General features: G+C 45.0%; 2 protein-coding genes across 6 annotated transcripts in view; one reads left to right on the top strand and one right to left on the bottom strand.

The window, feature by feature from the left end:
* The window catches only part of PLLP (plasmolipin), a 67,364-nt gene extending 45,995 nt beyond the window's left edge, over nucleotides 1-21,369 (top strand). For 3 of the 5 annotated variants that reach the window (XM_029608737.1, XM_029608735.1, XM_029608738.1), the window contains 4 exons: nucleotides 5,794-5,967; nucleotides 6,806-6,980; nucleotides 9,720-9,842; nucleotides 20,119-21,369. In XM_029608737.1, the coding sequence (XP_029464597.1) occupies nucleotides 5,794-5,967; nucleotides 6,806-6,980; nucleotides 9,720-9,802 (432 nt within the window). In that variant the 3' untranslated portion in view covers nucleotides 9,803-9,842; nucleotides 20,119-21,369. The remainder of the gene's footprint in view (nucleotides 1-5,793; nucleotides 5,968-6,805; nucleotides 6,981-9,719; nucleotides 9,843-20,118) is intronic. The other 2 variants (XM_029608736.1, XM_029608739.1) reach the window with 1 other exon arrangement.
* ARL2BP (ADP ribosylation factor like GTPase 2 binding protein) overlaps nucleotides 31-24,320 on the bottom strand; it is a 91,680-nt gene continuing 67,390 nt past the window's right edge. Inside the window, exon 10 of the transcript XR_003857738.1 lies at nucleotides 31-322. The gene's annotated coding sequence lies outside the window, so the exon portion shown is untranslated. The remainder of the gene's footprint in view (nucleotides 323-24,320) is intronic.

The following is a 24,320-nucleotide window of genomic DNA, read 5'->3' as shown; positions in this document are numbered from 1 at the left end:
ATGTCAAGCTCATTGATCTGTAGCGTTCTGTGCCGCTCCTGGAGTCCTTTTTAAAAATTTGTGTTACATTGGCTACTCTCCAGCCCTCGGTGGCAGATTTTAATGATAGATTACAAATTACCAGTAGGAGATCTGCAGTTTCATTTTTGAGTTCTTTCAAAACTCTGGGGTGAATACCGTTCTGTTCTGGTGATTTTCAGTTATTTCACTTGTCAGTTTGATCTCCTGCATCTTCCAGGCTGCAGTGTTTTCCTTCAGTTCCTCTGAATCCTCAACGTCAAAGAATGGTTCCGATGTGCGTATGTCTCCAACATCCTCTTCACTAAAGACGAAAGCAAAGAATTAATTTAGTTTTTCTGTTATGTTTTTGTCTTCCCTGAGTGCCCCTTTTACCCTCTGGTCATCTAGTGCAGGGGTGGGCAAACTATGGCCTGGGAGCCCAAACTGGCCCACAGAATCACTTTATCCTGCCTGCTTTTACTTTAAAAAAAAAAAAAGAAAGAAAGAAAGAGATTATTTAGTGGCCCACCAATGCCAAAATTCTGATGTGTCACTGGTGGCATCATCCCCAAAGGTCTGAGGTCATGTGTGCCTCTATATGAACAACATGGGCTTCTGCTAATGAAGTCACTAAACAAGAGAAGCTGCCACTGCTTTGCTCCAATAAAAGTAGCCACCATCGTGCAGAGAAGGAACTGCTGCAGCAGCCACTATGCATGGGCCGAAGAAGAGGGAGACACTACTGTTGCCATCACATGCAGCCAAGAAGGAGCCTTGCCTATGGGCATGAACGGAAGAAGAGGACGTCATCACAGTGAAGGCAGAGGAGCCACTGCTGCACAGGAACAGCATGTGCTGGAGAAGGGAGGAAGGAAACCTCACTGGTAGGAGGGGATCTGACTGGCGAGAATAGTGGTGTCTGTTTTTAATTTATACATTGATACTCCCATGTGCTACAATTGTGCATTGCAAAGCCTAAGTGTATTTTTGCTTATGTAACCTGGGAGTTTATTTATTTAAAATATGTATAACCTGCCCCTCCATAGTTCAGAGCAGGACATGAAAAATACTCATCATAAAATCAATGTTTATACAATAAAACGACATATAATATTCAAGCCAACAATACAATACAGTAGCACTGCAAGGGATAGTCAATCTGTCTTTGTCCTGAGGAGGGAAGGTCATGTCTGAATCGCCTGTAAGTTGAATGCTAGCTTGCAGAAGCCGAGTCTGTAGATCCTTTTTAAATATTTTAGGATCCTGTCTATTACAAATAGACTATGGAAGGAAATTTCAAAGCAATGGTCCAGCCACAGAGAATGAAAGCTCCTGTGTCTCATCGAGGTGTGCCAGCTTGAAAGAGAGGACATCCAAAAAAGCCTTGTCTGGTCAATCTTAATGTGCACGATGAAATCCATGGGGAATTGAGATTATTTAGTAAACTGTGAACGATGACTGCCATTTTGTATTGTATGTACCATGAGACCGGGAGCAAATACAATGATTGTAGAATTGCTCTCGGAGCGGTGTACCACTTAATAGTCTGACTGCATTGTTTGGGACTAGTTTGAGGTCTGAGTGAGGCTGCATGCAGCCCAATGTAAAGACAATTGTAATAGTCAAACCTAGAAAATAATAAAGTTGTAATACAGTACGGAAATCAATAGGTTCTAATATGGGTTTTAAATGACACAATAACCTGAGATTACCCAACGAGGATTGTACTACAGTCTTAATTTGTGCTTGCATGGACAAAGATTGATCTAGAGTAACCCCCAAATTTTGGACAATGTTTGAGATTCGGATCTGTTGATTGTCAAATTCTAATGTGCCGGCTAAGTCAGAAGAAGGAAAACAAGAAAGAATAATAATTTCGGTTTACCAATGTTTAGCGCAAACTTATTGTGATGGAGCCAACTTTGAATAGTGGATAGACATAAGCAGACAAACTGTTTTGTTAGAGACCAATTGAATTTGAGGGGGAAAAAAAAACTGAATGTCATCAGCATACAGTTTATAATGTACCCCAAGGCTCGCCAACAACCGACAAAGTGGCATCAAATAGATGTTAGAGTGCTGAAGATAAAGCCGAGCCTTGGGGTATTAAATGGAAAAGCAGGATTATATTTTTATATTTTATATATTTTTTTTATATTTTCTTGCTGGTGTCACGCTGGTGAGAGAAGGGGAGGTCGGAACCAGGGTGGGGGGCAGGGGGGGGGGGGGCGCAGCGGCCCCGTACTCCTGCAGCCCCTGGCAAAAGTGATGGATACGATGTGTGAGAGAGGAAACCCACATCCTATCTCACACATAGGAGAGTGTAAGTTATGCTTTTCTGATGGGGTAAAGGAAACCCCTTCTCTTCTGCTCCCTGACTGAAGCTTTGAAAGGGGATCCCCCCCTGCTCTCCCTGACCAGAGCTTCATGGGGGGACCATGGCCCCTGGTGCCGACGAGAGCCACAAATGTGGACCATCATTAAAAAAAAAAAAAAAAAAAGTCTGCCTACCCCTGATCTAGTGGTTCAACAAATTCCCTGGCAGGCTTCTTTGTTGATGTACTTGACAATGTTCATATTGTTGGCTTTTGCCTCTATGGCAAGCTTCTCACATTCTTCTTTGGCAGGCCTTGTTAAAGTTCTCCATCTAAATTGCCATTGCTGACGCTCTTTCCTATATTCCTTGTGTAAGCCAGATTTCCATTTTTTAAAAAGATATATTTCTTTTGCTTGAATAACCTCTTTTACAGTATCATTTAACCATGCTGGCAGTCACTTGATATTTCTTCGAGTTGTTTTTTTTAATGTATAGCATACATTTTATTTGGGTTTCCATGCCTCAGCCCTTTGCAACTGCTCATTTTAGGGGTTTTTTTTCAACTTCTTTCTTCCTTTTATCATAGTCTCATTTTTTAAAGTTAAATGCTACTGCAGTATTTTTCCTTCAGGTGATTACGTAAAACTTTGATTGTAGTATGATCATTCTTCTCAAGCGGCTCCACCACTTTTACCCCTGTATTCCACAGGGAACGAGATCGGAAGCAGTTCCCAATCTCACTGGTTCCAGGATCAGCTGCTCCATAAAGCAGTCATTTATGACATCTCAAATCTTTATTTATTTATTTATTTATTTAAAGTTTTTTATATACCGACAATCGTTAAGAAACATCACATCGGTTTCCATAGAACAACAAACTGGCCAACAGGGCTTCACAGTGTAACTGATAAAAGAACTAGAACTAGAACTAGGGGGGAGGGGGGCAAACAAGGGGGGGGATGGGGTGGAGGGAGGAGGTTTTACATAGAAACAGGGGAGATATTAAGGGAGGGGAAGTGGGGGGGGGGGGGGGGAGGGGTAAGGGAAACTAATTTTTAAACTGTACAAATATTTACATACAAAATATAATGCTTAAATACAAGAAAAGTATAATAGGACGGTATACTGGGAGGAAAGGGAAATGAAGGGGGAATTCAGTAGGTGTGGAGAAAGAATAAGTATGGGAGAGAAGCAGAGAAGGGAAGTGTTTTTACCCGATCTAGCTTGCCTTTACCGATCTTTACCGATCTAGCTTGCCTGGATTAAACATTCACCTAGTTTCCCAGCATTCTTGTGTTACCAATTTTACTCTCCTGTCTTTTAATGTATGTTAGCATTTCATCATGCTGGTCAGTAGCACATCCTCCACTGCTTTGTAGTCTTAATCACCCATGGAATTTCCATCCATAGAGATTCCAAAGTGCATTTTTTCCCTGCAGAATGTTTATCCTGCTTGACTCCATGTCATCCTTAACATATAGTGCCATCCCATCATCACTTTGATCAGCATTTTGTGTATCTTATTAATTAATAAAAGATTTTTATATGTATTTTTTTGTATTTTGTATAAATAAAAGTAAAAATTGTATATGGGTTATTATATCACTTTTCTTGTTTTAAGACTGAAGTATGTGTGATATATGTAGATTTGCTGTATTTTTTTTTTACAGTATTTTCCCTGACAAAGCTGCAGTATTGAATACTGTGCAGAGTCCATGGCAGTACAATACTGTGGGGGAAAAATACTGTAGCTTAGCTGAGCCCCATCAAAACCATGCAATGGCGGCCACGAGCTGTGAATTAAGGGGGGGCTGATCGGTCGGGAATAAACCCACAAAGTGTAATAAAGAACCCAGAAGTCTCTCAAGACCCCCTGTTTCCACCACCCCACCACTACACCCCCTCCCTTGAGGCAGCTAAGACCCAAAAATAAACTTCAAACCCCCTGTTGTGATTCAGGCCTTCTCCTAACACCTCTCCTTTTACCAAAATACACCTTCTGGAGGCCCACAAATCCTCCATTCTAGCCCACCGTGCTGACCCCATTGGACTTATCTCTAACTTGCCCTGCTAATCTAGTGAGAGTCAGGAGCAGCCCCTGGGCTCCAGACCTGCCGGAAGCCATTTTCCTAAACGGCACCAGCTGTCCATATCACATGAGGCATAGACAAGATATCAGCTGGCTGGCACCATTTTGCACAGTTGCGATACTGGGAGCGAAATTGTGTGTTATTGGATTAAGGATTTGATGCATGATAAACACCTAATGCAGCTAAGTAAATGACCCCTTAAGTTTGAATCAGAGGCAAACTCGGAGGGTAAAGTGACCTGCCCAAGGTCACAAGGCGTGTCAGCTGTCCTCTGCGAGGCCATCAAAACTATGGGTGTTTAAAATAAAGTTTACTGATTTGGCAATAATTAAAGTCCATTGTCCATAACGTTGAAGTTATATCTGATTGCTGATATGTGAGTATTTCTCCATAGCTAGATGTCTTTTAGTTTCAGGCATCTGGGTAGAGCTCCCATGGTGGTTTTAATTGTGCAAAACTCACCCCCAGCGGTTAACCTATTTGAGGGGTCCCCACATTCACAGCAAAACAGTCACACCTGACTCCATATCTTTCCTGGACATGCAGCCCACCCTGGTCTCATGGGTGGAGATCCAGTTGGATCTCCCGATCTTGCTCTTTCATCCTTAGTTGTTACTGAGGACTTCTCTGGGAAGAAAAGTTAAAAAAAAAAAAAAAAAAAAAAAAAAAGGATCAGGCATCCTCAGCTCTGCATCCCAATGGGGAGGGGTGAATCAGAAAAAAACCTCCCCATACAGCCAATGTCCAAAAAAATACTTCTAAAAGGTAAAGCTGGAATCATCTTCAGCCATCACTGGGTCTCTTAGGATCTGTCACTGTGCTTGCCTCACCTAGGGTTTAGAGTGGACTCACAGATCTTCAGTCCTCTGGGTGAGAGTCCTTTTGCCCCAATCTCTCTGTAATAAATGTGAAAAGGATCTTCTGGCAGGGAGTGCTTGATGAGGCATCACTTCAAACTGAAAGTGTAGCGTGAGGCTGGGAGGCCTCACCAGAGAGTACAACCAAAACATCCTCTCTGTTTGGAGGCTCCCTAGAACTGATCACACTGAATTCTAACATGGCTGGGGTTTGAAGCGTCCAACCACAGCCCTCCGGTTGAGAGGGACTGATGGGGATGGAAGGCTCATGATATTAAAGTTCTCTATAGGGACCTAGTGACATCTAGTGGCCAAACTGTAGGAGTGCCATACACAAATATTTATTTATATACATTTAGGAGAAAAACAAAGAACATGGAAAGAGAGAAAAAATGAGACCAGTAAGTCCTCATACTGGAAATGTTCTAGTTCTAAGATTTCTGGGCAGAGTAGTGTTTAATAAAGTTAAGCAAGGTGGATTCAAATGTATTCATATTATTTTCTAATACTTCCCATTTGTTTTCTTCAGGTGCTTGGCTTATTGGTCTGGGCGCTCATTGCTGACTCACATTATTACAACTGGGGCGCCTACCATTGGGTGATGTTCGTGGCCGTCTTCTGCTGGCTTCTGACAATAATTTTCCTGGTGATCTATCTCCTGCAGCTGCACTTAAAGCTTCATGTGATACCGTGGGCCATTGTGGTAAGCTCAAAAGTTACTGAACTAAATTGAATATGCTACTGGCCAAATCTGCCTCTGAACATGTCCCTTCAGTAAATGAAATTACCGCTTCACTCCAATTACTTTGAGGCTAGCATGAACTGTTGAACATGAACAGAGCCCCCGGTTTCCTGCATCAACTCAAGTAGATTATGTGGCACATTTGCATAAATTAACATCTTATAGCTATTCAATAATGTACATTTTATTTTATGTGATAGCAAGAGTGGTTTTCCAACCTTTCTTGCGTGGCTGTATAATTTATTTGTTAGAGTTTTTGTGGGGGTGATGAAAAGGGATCTTGGGTATTGGAATAGGGAGGGAATATTGGGGATGTGAGGAGGAGATGAAACGGGGATCTCAAGAATAGGAGGAAGGAGAGGGAGAGAGGACCAGGGATGGCAGGAGGAGAAGAAAGGAGGATTGCAATTTGGGAAGGAAGATTTGGAATTAAAGGGAGCATGCTTAGGATTCTGGCATCATGGGGTGAGAGAAGGAGGGAGAATCTAAGATTGGAAAAAGAGAGAGAAGGGCAGGGGCACCGTCAGCTATGGGCACATAGGGTCCATGCCCCGAGTCTGCTATAAAGAGAGTGCGGAGTGGGGAAAAACAGGCTCAGGAAGGAGTGAGAACAGAGAATGAAATCTGAGGACTATGCAGGAAGTGAAAAAGGGAAGGATGGTAGGGAAGTGAGATGGAGAACGAGAAGGGGATAAGGAGTGAAATCTCGTTTTACTCCTAGGGGAATTCTGTGCTACTGTGGAATGCAGAATTTGCGCAGAATTCATCTCCTGCACAGAATTGACTTTTTTTCATGCAGAATTTGGAGATTTCTGGTGGACTGCGAGTGAAGCCCATCCTGCTCACAACTGAAGAGGATGTGTGCCACAAGCGGAGCCCATCCCACTGGCTGCTGCGAGCGGAGCCCCACTTGCGGCTGAAGATGACGGAGGCCCTATCTGTTTGTGATTTGGAGCCTGTGTGCCTGAGTGATGGTGTGTGAGTGTTGAGAGAGGGAGCCTGTGTGAAGGGGGTTGTGTGTGAGAGAGAGCGCCTATGTATAGAGTTGTGTGAGTGTGCAAGAGATAAAAGAAGCCTGTGTGAGTGTGTGTTTGCAAGAGAGAGATGGAGCCTGTGTGAGGGTATGTGGATGTGTGCATGAGAGAGAAAGGGAGCCTATGTGAGAGGGTGTATGTGTGCAAGAAACATAGCCTGTATCTGAGAGAAGGACAGAGGGAGCCTGTGTGAGGGGATGTGTATGTGTGTGTGTGTTGAGGGAGCCTATGTGAGGTTGTGTTTGTGTGTGAAAGAGAGGCAGCCTAAGAGGGTGTGGTGTGTATGAGAGAGGGAGCCTTTGAGGGGATGTGTATGAGAGAAGGTCAGAGGGAGCCTTTGTGAGGGTGTGTATGTGTGTATGAGAGAGGAGCCTTTGAGGGGATGTGTGTAAGAGAGGGACAGAAGAAACCTGTTTTGAGAGTGTGTGTGCATGCAAGAAAGAGAGAGCCTGTGTGTGTGTGGGTGTGTTTGAAAGAAGGAGGGAGCCTGTGTGAGGGGATGTGCATCTGAGAGTGGGACAGAGGGAGCCTCTGTGACAGTATGAGAGAGTGGTCAAACTTTGGCAGTGGAAGGCTGGGAGGTGAAGTTAGTGGAAGGAGTTGAGCTTGGAGGGGGAGGGGAGATAGTGGAGAGCAGAGGAGTTAGAGCCTGGGAGGAAAGAGTGAAAGGAGTCTTGCCAGGAGACTAGAGAGAGACTGTGGAAGGGTCACTCTTACAGTGAACTTCTAGGAGAATTCTGTTCAAAATATTTCAAACTTTGCATCTTTGAGTAATAACTTTTCTGTATTATATTAAATTTAATTACTCAAAGACTGATATATATTGTGTTATTTTGACCAAAATAAAATGAGAATTTTAAAGTTTTGGGCACAGAATTCCCTCAGGAGTATAGTTTGGAGTGGATAGAGGCAGAAAAGCTAATGAAGAAAAGAGATGAAAGGGGAAAAGACAGAGACAGGAAGGGGAGAAGGGAAGAAGATAGGAGAGAGAAGAAGCAGAAAATGAAAAGGAGATCCTGGAAGTTAGGAGAAGATAGACAAGAGGAGGGAAGAAAAGAGAATGGGACCCAATGGCAGTAAAAAAAAAATATATATAATGCCCAAACAATAAAGGCAGAAAAAACAGCCATCTTATTTTCAGCGTAGTGACTGGAAGATTTCAGCTTGAGAATGTGCCTGTGCCTCTTCTATTTTTGTAGTTTGCCTAGGATAGGAGGACATGAGTATCCGTTTCTCCTCCGGCAGTGCTGCACTTCTCAGGGTTTCCGTTTCAGTTTTTGTCTGCACCTTTCTAATTTCTAATTAGCAGTCAGGTATTCTGTATTTGGTGAGGTCTGTCTGTGTCGTGCATGGGTGACCGAGGTAAGGGATTCAGCTCGGCTGTTTCCATGTAGGAAGCTAGAACAGTCTGAATTGTTCTGTTTGTCTACGAGGAGACGTCCTGATGTAATGTTTGCAGAGTTGCTTTTTCATGGGTAGGATTGTTGTTGTTTGAGTCTGGCAGTTAATGTTCTGGTATGGCAGGTTTGCTCTAGGGTCCAAGCTCAATTTTTTGCGGAGTTTTGTATTGTTTCACGATGTACCTGATAGCAAAAGGGCGTGCGTTTGGCCGTTACTGATGTGACACAGAATTTGAATTTTACTTTTGTATGGTAAGTAGTAAGTTTAATATTTAAAAGTATGATGTCCAATTACTCATGTTTTAGAGCACTTTTTTGGTGCTAGCCTTACCCGGATACGTAATAAGGCTTTTAGTGCTAAAAAAAAAAAAACAACCAACAACCCCCGTGGTATGATTAGTTATTATCCTGCAATGCAAAGAGGCGCGCCAGGGCGGAAGCTGTCTACGCACCTCATTCTACTGCAGACATTTTAACTCCTTAAGCATTTCATGGTAGAGAGGAGGGCACCAAACACCACCTGGGCGGGCAAAGCAGGTTAGATTGGGCGGGTTGGCTTGGCAAGTCCTCTGTCTCCTCTCCCAAGCACACCAGGCCCTCTCACTATAAAAAAAGAGGCGAGTTGGGTCAGTCCTTCCTTCCTCCCTCAAGCACTCTTCCACCCTCTCATCTTAAAAAAATAAATCAGGTCGGCACCCAAACTCCAGCACAAGGGGGGGGGGGGGAAGAGCTTATCTCAAGCCACCTGTTAGCTTGCTGCAGCTCTCAGCTGTAAAGAATTACTATTAATTATTTCACTTCACTGCTGGTCACCGATTGGTTCTTTCACTGACAGCTGACAGTGAAAGGACCAATCCCCATTCAGTTCACGGGGATTGGTCCTTTGGCTGCTAGCTGTCAGTGAAAGGACCAATCGGTGACCAGCAGTGACAGGAGGAGGTAAGCTTTTCTCCTCCTCCTGCTGCTGCATTTGGGTGTCAGGAGGGAACTTAGCCCTAAGCTCTTCTCCTCCTCCTTACCTTGTGCTGGAGTATGAATTATGGGTTTTTTTGTTTGTTTTTTTGCAGTATTAATGCAGGAAATGTGCAGGCTTTTGCTGTTTCCATGAATTTAGGTGAAAGCAGATGATGCAGGAGGATGGTGCTGTCCTTAGCAATGAGGGTGAGCAGAGAAAGTTGAAGAGGAGGCTGTGCAGCAAGGGACGTCACTTTGCTTTGGAATAGGAGTCTGCTCTGCATTTTAGAAGATTACTTTTCACACATTTTCATTTTCTTTTCAGCTTCTGATGTTCAATCTGGGAGCAACCATCCTGTACATTATCGCCTTCATAACATGTGCAGCTTCCGTGTCAGTTACATCTGAGAAGTACTCTCAACCATACAATAAAAGGGCAGCTGCCTCAGTAAGTATAAAGACCACAGCCCGTATCTAAGCTTGCTTCAGTACGGAATAGGAAGACTTTGGGTTTTAATTTGAGCTTTTTGACATAGTGACTATCTAGCTCCATGTCTAAGTGGACAAGCTGAGCCAGGCCTAAGTTTACCCCATTGCATAAAACCAGGCACCAAATTATCACCATAAAGTGGGAAAATATATCAAAAGAAGTATGCTTTGGGCTAGCTTGATGGCTTAGTGGCAGTAATGTGTTTTAGTCTCTGGAAGACCAGGGACAGGAAACTACAGGCCAGTTGGCCTTACCCTCTGGCGAGAAAATTAATGGAGTCTCTGCTAAAGGAAAGAATAATGAAGTATCTACAATCCAATGGGTTACAGGATCTGAGGCAACATGGTTTTATATAGAAACATAGAAATGACGGCAGAAAAGGACCAAACGGTCCATCCAGTCTGCCCAGCAAACTTATGGTAGCAACTGCCAACCGTACAGGTCTTCCCTATAATGGCAGCATCAAGGGGTGGCATCTGCCATGGCATACAAGTTACTCCCATACTTAGTTTCCCAAACCATTAAAGTCAGGGCCCTTGTTGATTACTGTCTGAGTCCAATTCCCTGTTCCCTCTTGACACTGAATCAGAGAGCAATGATGAGTTACATCACAAGTTTAAGGTTTATTGGTTAAGGGCAGTAACAAATAAGGGCATGCTTATTTGTTTTCCCAGACCGTAAAATTCAATGTCCTTGGTGGTTGTTGTCCAAAACTAATTCCCCTTTTCCTCTTTTCTCCTTGCCGTTGAGCAGTGATGGAGTTGCATCCACAGTATGAAGGCTTATTGGTTAAGGGTAGTAAGCGCTCATGCACTCTTTTCTTCATTCCCATCCTCTAGCCTTTAGGGATCCACAGTGTTTATCCCATGCCCCTTTGAATTCTTTCACTGTTCTTGTCTTCACCACTTCCTCTGGAAGGGCATTTCAGGCATCCACCACCTACTCCATGAAGAAATATTTCCTGACATTGGTTCTGAGTTGTCCTCCCTGGAGTTTCATTTCGTGACCCCTAGTTCTACTGATTTCTTTCCAACAGAGAAGGTTTGTCGAATGTGCATTATTAAAACCTTTCAGGTATCTGAAGGTCTGTATTATGTCTCCCCTGCACCTCCTCTCCTCCAGGGTATACATATTTAGTTCCTTCAACCTCTCCTCATAAGTCATTTGATGGAGACCTCCCATCATTTTAGTTGCCTTTCTCTGGACAGCCTCTATCCTATCTCTGTGCCTTTTAAGATACGGTCTCCAGAACTGAACACAATACTCCAGATGCGGCCTCACCAAGGACCTGTCAAGGGGATTATCACCTCCTTTTTCTTACTGGTTATTCCTCTCTCTTTGTAGCCCAGCATTCTTCTGGCTTTAGCTATTGCCTTATCACATTGCTTCGCCGTCTTCAGATCGCGAGACACTATCACCCCAAGGTCCCTCTCTTGCTCTGTGCACAGCAGTCCTTCACCCCATCACATTCAGCTCTTTTGGATTACCACACCCCAGATGCATGACTCTGCCTTTCTTGGCATTGAATCCCAGCTGCCATATCTTCGACCACCGTTCAAGCATCCTTAAATCAAGTTTCATTCCGGCATGTCCATTCTGTTGCAGATCTTAGTATCATCCGCAAATAGACATAAGAACATGCCATGCTGGGTCAGATCAAGGGTCCATCAAGCCCAGCATCCTGTTTCCAATAGTGGCCAATCCAGGCCATAAGAACCTGGCAAGTACCCAAAAACTAAGTCTATTTCATGTTGTCATTGCTAATGGCAGTGGCTATTCTCTAAGTGAACTTAATAGTAGGTAATGGACTTCTCCTCCAAGAACTTATCCAATCCTTTTTTAAACACAGCTATACTAACTGCACTAACCACATGCTCTGGCAACAAATTCCAAAGTTTAATTGTGCAAACTTTACCTCCAAAGTTTACCTCCAAACTTTACCTTCTATCCCTTCTGCAATGTCATTCACAAAGATGTTTAACAGGACAAGTCTCAACACTGATCCCTGTCGTACTCCACTTAACACTGTTCTCTCTTCAAAGTAGGTTCCATTTACCATACATGCTGTCTCCTATCCGTCAACCAGTTTGTAATCCATGCCACCACCTTGGCGCTCACTCCCAAGCTTCTTAATTTATTCACAAGCCTCCTATATGGGACTGTATCAAAAGCTTTGCTGAAATCCAAATAGATCACATTGAGCACTCTTCTTCGATCCAATTCTTTAGTCACCCAATCAAAAAAATCAATCAGATTTGTCCGACAGCTCCTTCCCCTGGTGAATCCATGCTGCCTCGGGTCTAGCAATCCTCCTGACTATTCTTTCCTTCAGCAGAGTCTCCATTAATTTTCCCACCACCAAGGTGAGGCTAACTGGCCTGTAGCTTCCAGCCTCCTCTCTGCTCCCCCTCTTGTAAAGCGGGGACCACCATCGCTCTTCTCCAGTCTCTCGGCTCCACTCCCATTTCCAGGAATCTATTGAACAGGTCATGCAGCGGAGCCGCCAGCACATCTCTGAGCTCCCTCAGTATCCTGCGATGAACCTCATCAGGCCCCACGGCTTTATACACTTTCAGTTTTCTTAGCTGTTCCCATACATTCTCTTCTATAAACGGTGTTTCGTCTATTTCTCCCCCCTCCAATGTCTTCTTAACTAGTGATGGTTTTTCTCCAGGATCTTCTTTAGTGAACACAGAACTGAAGTATTTGTTTAATATTTCCACCATTTCTTTGTCTCTCTCCACACATTGATCCTTTTCACCTTTCAATTTCACTCTATCTATTTATTTACATCTTTTGCTATACCGACGTTCAGGACAAAGTCTTATCACACCGGTTTACATCGAACTGAACCTGGGGAAAGTTACATATAACAAGGGAATAGTCAAATAAATTCAGGATAACAGACAGAATAGATTAGAACTTAACTCTAAACTTAACTTAGTTCTTAAAGAAGGACAGGGTTGACTAGGTAACCACTTCGGACCTTTCTCTGATGTATCAGAAAATTATTTTGTCACCTTGCTTTACCTCTTTGGCAATCCTTTCCTCCTCCTGACTTTTTGCATTCTTGATAGCTTTCTTCGTCTCCTTCAGTTTCACCAGATATTCTTCCTTGTGTTCCTCCCTTTGGGATCCTTTTATTTTATCAGAGGAAAGTCCTGTCAAAGAAATCCTGATTTTTTTTGGATTGAGTGACTAGACAATTAAATGAAAGAAGAGCATTTGATTTCAGCAAGGCTTTTGATATAGTCCTCCCGAGGAGGCTTGTGAATACGAGAAGTCTGGGAATGGATCCAAGGCTATGGAATGGATTAGAAATGGACTGAGAGATGTCAGCAAGTAGTGGTAAATGGAACCTACTTAGGAGAGTGATAAATGGAGTTCCTCAAGGACCAGTTCTTGGGCTGGTTCTGTTCAATATCTTTGTGAATGATATTGCAGAGGGATTAGAAGGAAATGTTTGTCTCCTTGCGGATAACACCAAGTTGTGGAATAGAGTGGTCACCCCTGAAGGAATACAAAAGATGAGAAGTGATCTAAGAAAGGTCAAGGGTTGGTCGAAGGTTTGGCAGCTGGGATTCAATAAAAAGACAGTCATAAAAGTCCACTCACCATAATCTACTAACGAGATCTATTTAAATCTTTATTAGTATATAACTTTTTATCTCCTAGGCAGATACATAAATGTGACAAAATCTAACACACTTGATCTGGTCCTGCTTCAGAATTGGTAGATTTGGGGGAACAGATATTAGATTAGATGCAAAAAGGTACTGGACTTGTAGATGTCGTATATGAGCCAGTAGGGACTATTCCTGTTCATACCCCAGATCAGTCCTATACAAGTGGGTTTATGCATCCCTACCAGCAGATGAGGCAGAGAACAAAACTTTGAGGCATTGCTATACATCCAAGAAATATCAGTTTTCTCTGTCTCCAGCAGATGGTAGAGGTGCAAACCTGCAGTCTGTTAAAGTAAAGTAAGATTAGTTTAAGATTTTAGACCAGATAGAAAACTGGACAGAGCTCCCTGAGGTGTTAGATGACTAACGAAGGAACCTCTCTGGTTGAGCAAGGTGAGTGGAGGGTTGGAAATCCCTTGCCAGACTCGACCCTTGATTCCGGGGAGGGCGGGGGGGGAAGCCAGGAGTTCTGGTTCCCTCACCCCCCCCTGAGGTCCTCTCACCCAGGCTGACCGGATGCAGCATCCTGGAGCTTCCAGAAACAGGAAAGTAGTATTTTCATTTGCTTTTACTGTTCTGTGTGGCTCAGCAGGCTGTTTCTTTAAGAGCTTAACTTTAAAAAAAAAAAAAATAAAATAAAATAAAAAAGCTCAGAAGCTGTGAGCCCTGTTTATTTTTTCTCCATCGGAACGCCTGCGGTGTGTGTCAGCTCAGCATCGGGTGAGGAGGAAATTGGCTGGGGCTTTTTCAGCACCTGAAGCTGGGACAGTGGCGGCAGCTTTTTCTCCTGCCGGGGTTACTTTTAGCCCTGAGCAGTGTTGTGTATGATGCCATCTCCCGCTGAGCGCAGGAAAGCCTGTTGGGGCTGCAGGGGGAGGCGCTCTCGCCTCAGTGCGGCCCTTCTCTGCTCTGCCTGTGTCTCTTGAGGCAAGGGAGCCTCAGCAAAAGAATCAGGGTGCAGACGCTGCACACGTGCTGCACGTCTTATGCAGGAGGCCCGGGGGTGAAAGAGATGGCGGCCATTTTAGCTCTAAATGGCAGGAGCCCTGACATGGATAGCGAAGGCAGGGAGTCCCCTCCCCCGCTTTCTCCTGTGCATCAGGGGCCTGGAGGAGGGGAAGATGTGCCAGCAGACGCAGGTGAGGACCCGGCGTCCATGGAACAGGGAGACCGCTGCGGATTTACCACAGATTTTGCTTTATTAATGCATGAGGCCTATCTCACCAGGCAGGAGCTGGTGGCAAAGAGGCCAGCTTTTCAGACAATCCGAGGCAAGGCTAAGAAGGCTCGGGCTAAAGCGCCTCCCAGGACGGGGGGCATTTTGCGTCTGTTGGGTCTGGATCGATCGAGAGGGGAGGATCTTTCCTCCAAGGATTCTGATGGCGCTGATCTGCAGGGCAGCGATCCACAGGACCCGCAGGTGGACCAGGGCTCTGGTCAGGGCATGGATCCAGTGACTGATCTGCTGGAGGACCTGGATGTGGATGATGTCCCTCTGACGGAAAGGGATGACCCGGTTAGGTTATTCCGTAAGGAGGAATTGCGGCCTCTCATCCCTCATGTTCTGGTGGAGCTGGGAATTAAGGTTGCGCAAGAGGATTCAGACAATGAAAGGGTAATCCTGGTATTGGAGGGACTGCAAGGACCTCCGAGAGCATTCCCTTTGCCAAAGCAGGTAAAGAATCTGATTGACCAGGAATGGGATTTCCCAGAAGCTGGTTTGCAGGTGGCCAGGGCTATGGCCAGGTTGTACCCCCTGCTGGAGGACAAGTTAGAGCTGTGGAAACTGCCGAAAATGGATGCGGCAGTCTTGGCGGTCACAAAGAAAACTATTCCTGTGGCAAGGTCGGCGGCCTTGAAGGATGCCCAGGACCGGAAGCTGGAGATCCTGTTGAAGAGGCTGTTTGCAGTCTCGGTTCTGAGCCTTAGGGCTGCAGTCTGCGCTAGTCTAGTGCAGAGGGCCTATTTGTGCCGGGTGCAGAATGTGCAGGTGAAGGCAGCGGAAACCTCGGTGGAGCCTGGCCAGAATGCTCAGTTGGAAGTGGGGGTGGCCTATGTAGCTGATGCCCTCTATGATATGCTTCTCACTTCAGCTAGGAATATGGTGTCTGCGGTAGCCACACAAAGGCTTCTGTGGCTACGTAATTGTTTGGTGGATGTTTGGTCGAAGGTGCAGCTTTGTAATCTCCCCTTCAAAGGAAGGTTATTGTTTGGGGTGGATCTAGAGAAGCTGATGAAGCATTTGGAAGATTCTAAAGGGAAAAGGTTGCCTGAAAATAAGAAGGGAACTAAGAAGACCTTCCTGCCTCGCGCTCGCTTCTGTGAAATGAGGAGATTTTGCTCCAGCAGAGGGTCCTCAGGCTCTACACCGAAGCAGGGTTCAGGAAGGTCTACGGGTCCCTTTCGAGGGACCCATAGACCAGCCAGAGAGAGTACTGGACAGGGCTCCGAAGGTGCAAAGCCTGTCCAATGAAGGCAGGCTAGTCCACTCCTCCCTGGTGGTGGTCGAAGGAAGATTATTCTGGTTTTACGAGGAGTGGATCATAATCATTTCGAACCATTTGATGTTGGAAGTAATAAGGGAAGGCTACGCTTCAGAATTTTCTCGACCCACCCCCCTCGAAGACACCTTTGTGCTGTCCCGTTGCTCTACGCCTGGCAAGCGGGCGGCGTGCAGGACACTCTGTTGTGGCTGCAGTGATTGGAAGCCATCCTACTGGTGCCGCAAGAGGAACACTGTCAGGAAAGATATTCTGTGTACTTCGTGGTTTCCAAGAAGGAGGGCTCGTTTTGGCCCATTCTGGATCTGCAAAGGGTCAATGCGGCATTGCAGGTGCCATGTTTTCTGATGGAAGCGTTATGAATGGTGATTGTAGCAGTGCGCAAAGGGGAGTTTCTGGCCTCCTTGGATCTTACGGAGGTATATATCCACATTCCCATCAGAGCAGACCATCAGAAGTTTCTACGCTTCACGGTGCTGAGGAGCATTTTCAGTTTTAAGCTCTTCCCTTCAGGCTAGCTACTGCTCTGAGAACATTTACAAAGGTGATGGTGGTAGTGGCAGCGGCCCTCAGAAGAGAAGGGCTACTGGTGCATCTGTACCTGAATGATTGACTCATTCGGGCAAAGTCGGAGGTGGAGTGTCTATGTTCCATTCGGCGAGTTATGGAGCACCTGGAGTCCCTGGGCTGGGTGATAAACCGGGCAAAGAGCCATCTGGAACCATCCCAGTCCTTGGATTATCCGGGAGCACGATTCAACACCCAGTTAGGCAAGGTGTTTCTTACCCCAGAAAGAGTGCTCAAATTGCAGTGGTTCGGCTGAGGGTCCTGTTAGTCCCCAAGATCTGGGATTATCTTCAGGTGCTAGGGTCCATGGCTTCTGCACTGGATTTGGTGCCATGGGCGTTTGTGGACGAGTCCACTTCAGAAGGCACTCCTATCCTGTTGGAATCCAATGTCAGAGGAGTTTCAGCTGCTGTTACTGCTTCAGGAGCAATCCAGGTCCAGTCTCTCATGGTGGCTGTCACAGTCCATTTTAGAGAAGGGAGTGGATTTTGTGGTTCTAGACTGGGTGGTGGTAACCACAGATGCCAGGCTGAGTGGCTGGGGAAGCGATATGTCAAGGGCAGTGGTCTCCGATGGAAGCGTCCTGGTCAATCAACTGCAGGAAACAAGGGCAGTCCGGAGGGTGCTGTTCTTTCTTCCTTGGATTCAGGGACAGGCGGTATGCGTATTCTTGGTCAATGCGATGCTGGTGGCCTATATCAATTTACAGGCAGAACGAAGAGTCGCTTGTTGGCTCAGGAGGTTCACAAACTCTTCGCCTAGGTGGAACTTCATCTAGCAGCTCTTGCAGCTTCTCACATGGCAGGGTGGACAATGTGCAGGCGGATTATTTCAGCAGACAACAGCTGGACCCGGGATAATGGGAGCTGGCAGCGGAGGCCTTTGCGCTCATTCAGTGAGGTGAGGCGAACCCCAGTTTGATCTCATGGCAACGAGAAGGAAACCAAAGTGACCAAGTTTTACAGCCGCTGAAGGGAGTTCAGCTCCACGGGGATCGATGCCCTAGTTCAGCCGTGGCCGGAAAGGCTTCTGCTATATGTCTTTCCTCCATGGCAACTCATAGGTCGGGTGTTGCGGCGCAACGAGCAGCATCAGGGACACCGTCCGTGGTTTGCAAATCTGGTTCAGCTAGCGGTAGATGGGCCCATTCGGTTAAGCCACCTGGAGGGAGTGCTGTGTCAGGAACCCATCTTGTCAGAGCAGGTGGATTGCTTCTTTTGAGAGGCATTTCCGCTTGAAAGGATATTCCAAGCCGGTGATTACTACTCTTCTTCAGGCTAGAAGATCCTTCACTTCTTTGGCATATATCAGAGTCTGGAGAGTGTTTCAGTCCTGATGTGGGGTCCATGACTCTGATCCTTTGCAAACGAGCATTGCCCAGGACTTGGCCTTTTTGCAGGAGGGCTTGTCAAAGGGTTTGGCCTATAATTCTCTCCGAGTCCAGGTGGCAGCCTTGGGTTGTTTCAGAGGGAGGATGCAGGGAAGACCCTTAGCATCTCATCTGCACGTTGTGCGCTTGCTGAAAGGAGCAAAACATGTGTCCTCAGTCCATAGACTTTGTCCGTCCTGGAATCTTAACTTGGTCCTGCGAGTACGGTGTGGTCCTCCCTTCAAATCTTTATGAAGGGCTAATTTGAAGGATTTTACCCTGAAGGTGGTGTTCCTAGTGGCAATTTGCTCGGTGAGATGGATTTCTGAGCTCCAAGCCTTAATGTGCAGAGCCTTTTTTGCGAATTTCTGATGAGGGGTCTCGTTGAAAACGGTTCCTTTTTTTTTTTTTTGCCCAAGGTAGTGTCGTCTTTTCATCTTAACCCAGATGGTGGAGCTGCTGGGGTTTTCTCACCCGATGATCAAGCTCCCTCGTATGGGGAGAATCGGGCTTTTTGGATGTGCGTCAGGTTCTCCTCAGATATATCAAGATGACCAATGGATTTTGGTTCTGACTATCTTTTTGTGTTATTCAGTGGACCAAAGAAGGGTTGCAAAGTGGCTAAGAGTACGATTGCTCGTTGGTTGAAGGAGGCGATAGTTTCAAGTTATATTAGTAAAGGTCGGTTGATCTTTGAGGGATTGCATGCGCATTCTACTAGGGCACAGGCAGCCTCTTAGGCGGAGTGTCAGTGTCACCGCAGATTTTCTGGGCGGCAATTTGGTCCTCTTTGCACACTTTTACCAGGCATTACTGTTTGGATGTCAGGGCCCCAGAGGAGGGCTCCTTTGGTGTGTACTGTGTGCAGGCCTTTTGGGATCCCACCCAGGTTAGAAGGGCTTGGGTACATTCCACTTGTCTGGACTGATCTGGGGTATGAACAAGAAAGGAAAATTGTTTCTTAGGTGCTAATTTTTGTTCCTGGAATACCACAGATCAGTCCAGAATCCCAGCCCATTATAATGCTCGAAAGACCTCTCCTGATTCTGGACTTTCCTAGTGATGCAGACTTAAGTTGTGTGCTGCAGAATAATATTGTATATAGTTCTTACTTGTTTGATACTCAAAATCCTTTTTCTTGCCCCTAGTCTGGAGTCAGTTTAGGTGGGGGTTTGCAACTTGTGCCCCAGCTTTTTTTAGAGGAAGAAATCCTGGAGGTGGGGGGTTAGACATCTTGGCTTGGGTACAGGTCAATACTGAGGGACTGCAGGTGGCACTCTCGGAATTGTAGCAGTGCCTCAAAGTTTTGTTCTATGCCTCCATCTGCTGGTAGGGATGCTAAAAACCCACTTGTCTGGACTGTTCTGTGGTATTCCAGGAACGAAAATTAACAGGTAAGAACCAATTTTCCTTTGTCAGATCAGTGCGGGAAGTCTGCACCTCGCTCCCGGCGGGGCATTTCAAAGTATTGGGAAGGTCCAGGGGCACAGCTCATCACATTGGGAATGCAGGTGATGTGGGGACTACCCAATTGTGACTTTTGTCAGCAATAGGTGAATGGGGGATGTTGAACTGCAAGCCCCAGTATAGTATTTACTCATGTCGGAGACTGGGGATGGCCCAAATAGTGCTATATTTGACATTTTGTGGGACAAAGAAGGGATCGGGCCACAGACCCTTTCACATCTTTTATTTTTAAAACCGTGCCACTTACCTGGGTATCTTTGAAGATATCTGGATAAATAGCAAATTATCCAGCTACATCGTAAGCCCTGAATCATCAAGTTCTTTTCCCATGGACGCAGAATGGAGAAAAGCCTTAGCTGGTTATAGTTTAAAATCAGCTAAGTTAGATGGATAACTTAACTCCTCCCTGAAACACCCTCAGGCCACTTTTTAAAAAATCTAGCCTGATAAGGGTCTGAATATATAAAAGCTTGCCATGTAGATGGATAACTTTTAGTCTATAAGACTTTTGAATATTGACCTTTCAATGTATATACTTTTTGACAATGCAGGTAACCTGTACTTGATTTCTGGGTGTTCATTTCTGACTGCTGATAGTTTTACATGGTGAAGCATTATCTTGCTTTTGTGTTGTTCTCTTACAGTTTTTTGCATGCCTGGTGATGATCGCTTATGGTGTGAGCACCTTCTTCAGCTTCATGGGATGGCGAGGACTTGGTTCTAATGCAGCAACCAGCCAGGCCCATGGGGCTTGATTTTTCAGGCAACTTTTGTGCAAGATGAAACGTACAGCTAGTGTAAATAATGTAAAAATGAACACCTTTATATTCTGCATTATCTGACTTGCAATATTCTGAATTAAATCTTTTTATAAGCTCTTCATTCATTTTTGAGTTTATAACTTCTAAAATCATCTAACCAAATCAAACTTACATTAAAAATTTTTCAGAAAGTTTATTTCATTATAAAAAAGATTGGGCAACTTGTGGTCTATACTGTTGTAGATGATCCTACCCTATTAAGTACTACTGAAAAATGCCCAGCATTGCTTGAGTAGTCTGGTCTGTGACAGCCTGTGTGTGTGTGGGCCTGAGTCTCTGCCTTTGTGTGTCAGCCAGTATGTGCGCTTGTGCACATACTGGCTGACACACAAAGGCCTATGCCTGCTCGTCTGTGTGTGTGTGGGAACATGAGACCCAGCGTTTTGTAGACAGAGCTTATTAGGAAAAAGTATCTGGCTTTGCCTGGGTTGTCACGTCAATAACAGCCTGTGTAGGGGCATGTGTGTGTGAGCCTGACAGACCGGGCATTCATGATGGAGCAGATTGTCTTTGAGCCATGCACCTTCCACTGTTCTGGGCATTACCTGGTTGCCAAACCCAGACATGACAGTGTGACAGACTGACCATCACGACACAAGCCTTTTAAATGTATAGATTTGGAATTTTTGTAATGTAAAGGTGAGACAGCTGAAGACAATGTAGAGATTACATAGACAATCACTAATTTATGAATTCAGCATGAGAATGTATTACTAGTTTAATTTTTAATACATTTTAATATGATGGAAATGAGAACTTTATATTTTAAAAAGCTTACAATTTAGAAGGCTAAAAATGTATTACCATAAGTTAGACTTCTACCGTCCAGTATAGGTTAGAGCATAATCAATGATAAAGACAAACTATGGGCTGGCCCAGTAGTGACAGTTTGGAGAGCAGATGCTGCACTCAGTCCTGGAGCTTGTACCCTAGGCTGGTAGTGGTTACTCACAACCTGTAGGGAATTTGGGCTGAGGGTATGTTACATGTTGCTTTTCAGCATTAGACTTGTTACAATAATTAGTGTAATCCTTTATCAATGTAATTTCAAATAAATTCTCATTTTTTCTCATGCCTAAATGTAAAATCTAATTTCCAGTATGACTAGCAATTTTGTGTGACCATTTTGCTCTGTTCTTTCCTCAAGAATCTTTAACCCTTTTGGTGTTAAAGGAATCAGTAATATATTGCATTCTAGGAAATTCAATTAATTAAAATCATCATCTATAATATGCTTGTAGACTCAAAGTATTCATGTCTATGGAAGTTCACTCCAGCACTGGCCACAAGGTATAGTCCTCGGCGAATTCTGCGTTACTGCAGAGAGAACATAGTTTGTGCAGAATTCCCATCCCCCGCAGAATTTGTATTTTCTGCACTTGGAGGAAGACCTAGTTGACTGGGAGTGAACCCCATCCTGCTTGCAGCCAGAAGATCAGGATGGCCGAGTGGAGCCCATCCCACTCGTGGTGAAGGTAGGCAGGCCTGGTGTCAGAGAAGGCCCAGCCTAAGAGGCAAGAAAGCAGTGCTCATGAGCCTTTGTGTGAGAGAAATTGTGCTGTGGAGTGGCTGTGTGTAAGAGAGAGGAGGAGGATAGGTGAGGAGAGATTGTGAGGGAGTGTATCTGTGAGCAAGGGTGTGCGTGAGAGAATGATTGTGCATGCATGTGTGTGAGAGGGAGCCTAGGTGAAGGTGTGTATGGTACAAGAGTAGGAGCTTGTGTACAAGTGGGTATGAGAGGGACAGAGGGGGAGCTTGTGTGAGGGGCTGTATGAGAGAGCGCTCAACTGTGGGAGTGGAAGGTTGGGGGGGGGGGGGGGGGGTATGAAGATAGTGGAAGGAGTTGAGCCCGGGAAGAGCGGAGGAGGTGGGGGGCCTGAGAGGGCAGAGTGAAAGAGATCTACCCAAAGGAGTGGGAAGAAGTGGAAGGGACACTTAAGAGTATACTTCTAGGGGAATTCTGCTCAAAATATTTAAAGCTACATCTTTGAGTAATTAATTTAAAATGTAATACAGAAAAGTTATTACTCAAAGACTTTGATGTATATTATGTTAGGTGCAGAATGCCTCTTGGCATAAAGGTGATAATATCCTGCTACTGACATCTTGTGACCACTGCTGGTATCACAGCATCTTGGTTTTCCGGGATAGCTACACAAACATGCAGTAAACAGATATCCACATTTGTGGGGATACAGCGCATAAAATACTGGGCTGCCCCTTTGACGTATTGCATTGTCTACAGTGTTAGCCTTGTGTTTGAAATTTCAGAGTTATCTGCTGAAGTTGCAGCACCCTAAGATGAGCATTGCGATTAGCATGGTGCCTTGGCCATGCAGAACCACACTTGTATAAGGAGTACCTTGAGGGTAGGGTGTTACCTACTAAGTGGAAGAGAGATGGGTGTAAGCATGGGACGATGGAAGAGTGGCAGGGCATGCATGGCAGCAGTTCAGCTGTATCTGAGCCACAACTGTTGGCCATCCATGAAAGTCACAGAGCCAGAGACACACGTGACTGCTGTGCACCAGTCTGATCAGCAGCATGGGCTACACTCGTGCTGAAAATCATGGCCACACCAGAAGCTGCAAATGTAGCACAGGCAGACAACCCAAAGTTGAAGCAACAGAGGAAACTGCTGCAGTTGATATGAGCGGGAACGGTCCAAAGTTAATTTTTCCTGGATATTCAGCTGCACTTAGCTGGATTAGTCTGCTGCTGAATAAACAGAGGGAGCTAGGACAGTGATTTTGCCAACGAGACTTACCTGTTGATGTTTATGTGGTTAGTGCTGAATATTGCTGCTAACCAGCTACATTTTAAACACACCCAAGTACAATTTCAGCAGTGGGAGGGGCAAGAAATTTAAAGCTCAGGTTTTGTCCAACATCAAACCCTATTGAAGATCCACATTGCAGTATTGATACTGGTTTTACAATCATTTCTACCATTCATTATGACTTTGTATTGTGATATCTTACATATTAAAAAAAAAAAAGGGTACTAGAGCTGGGCCAGTGGCCGTTATGGGTACTCATGTAGCAGATTCAAGTTTGATTCTTGAGCCCAGTTTCTGTGCTGTAGCTGGGCCGGTGCTGGGATGCCATGAAGGCAGTGTTCACAGCCCCTGAAGGGCAGCAAGGGAGTCTCCCCAAGCATTCAGTGGTCCTGATCCTGTATTCCAGAGAAAACTGTAGTTTGTGGCCCCTGGCCTAGGACCAATGCTACATGCCTACACTAAATGAGTTGTGAAGTGATATAGTTCAAAATTATTCCCAACCAACTGGTCTGGATGAAACGTTGATCTCTCAGCTGTGGGGGTCGACTAGGGGTCAATGCTTTTCCCAATCTTTTTCAACATTTACATTGAAAAACTGGCTGAAGTCACAGACTGGGCACCTGACATCAGCCGTGGCTTTCACTTAACTCAATGATTGTCTCTCAGCAGTATCACTGTAGCTTTATGAATACAAACAAGTTAAACCCCTCCAAGTCCAAACTCCTCTCGTTAAGCTGAAAAGAGCATCCTTTATCTACTTTCTCAGGATCTCCCTTAAAACCTAAAGACTCCATACTCTGTCTAGGAGTACAATCTGACCACCATTTTATGACAAAAACCCACATCTCAGCTGTGGTAAAGATCTCTTTTATGCATCTGTTCCCAATCTGCCAACTGCCCAAATACTTCAAGAAACATGATCTAACTACTGCACTCACCGATTATCAACTGCCTCGAATATGTTAACTCTCTTTTCAAAGGCATCCCACAATACAACCTTAAATGCCTCCAACTATCAAAGAACACAGCAGCAAAACATTTGGTAGGGGCTAAATCCACAGACCATGTAATGCCAATTTTGCATTAGCTACACTGACTTCTAGGTGAGAGCAAGATCAAAGTTTTAAAATTTCTTAGTTTTCAAATCCATGAATTAACTGGCCCCTGAATATCTTTCTTAACTTCTGTTCTCCTATACTCCCACAAGGAAATAGTGATTCTCCCAATAGGCCCATTCATCCTCCAG

Source organism: Rhinatrema bivittatum, chromosome 7 (assembly GCF_901001135.1).
Source record: "Rhinatrema bivittatum chromosome 7, aRhiBiv1.1, whole genome shotgun sequence".
Taxonomy (NCBI): domain Eukaryota; kingdom Metazoa; phylum Chordata; class Amphibia; order Gymnophiona; family Rhinatrematidae; genus Rhinatrema; species Rhinatrema bivittatum.
This window is presented reverse-complemented; position numbering and strand designations above follow the sequence as displayed.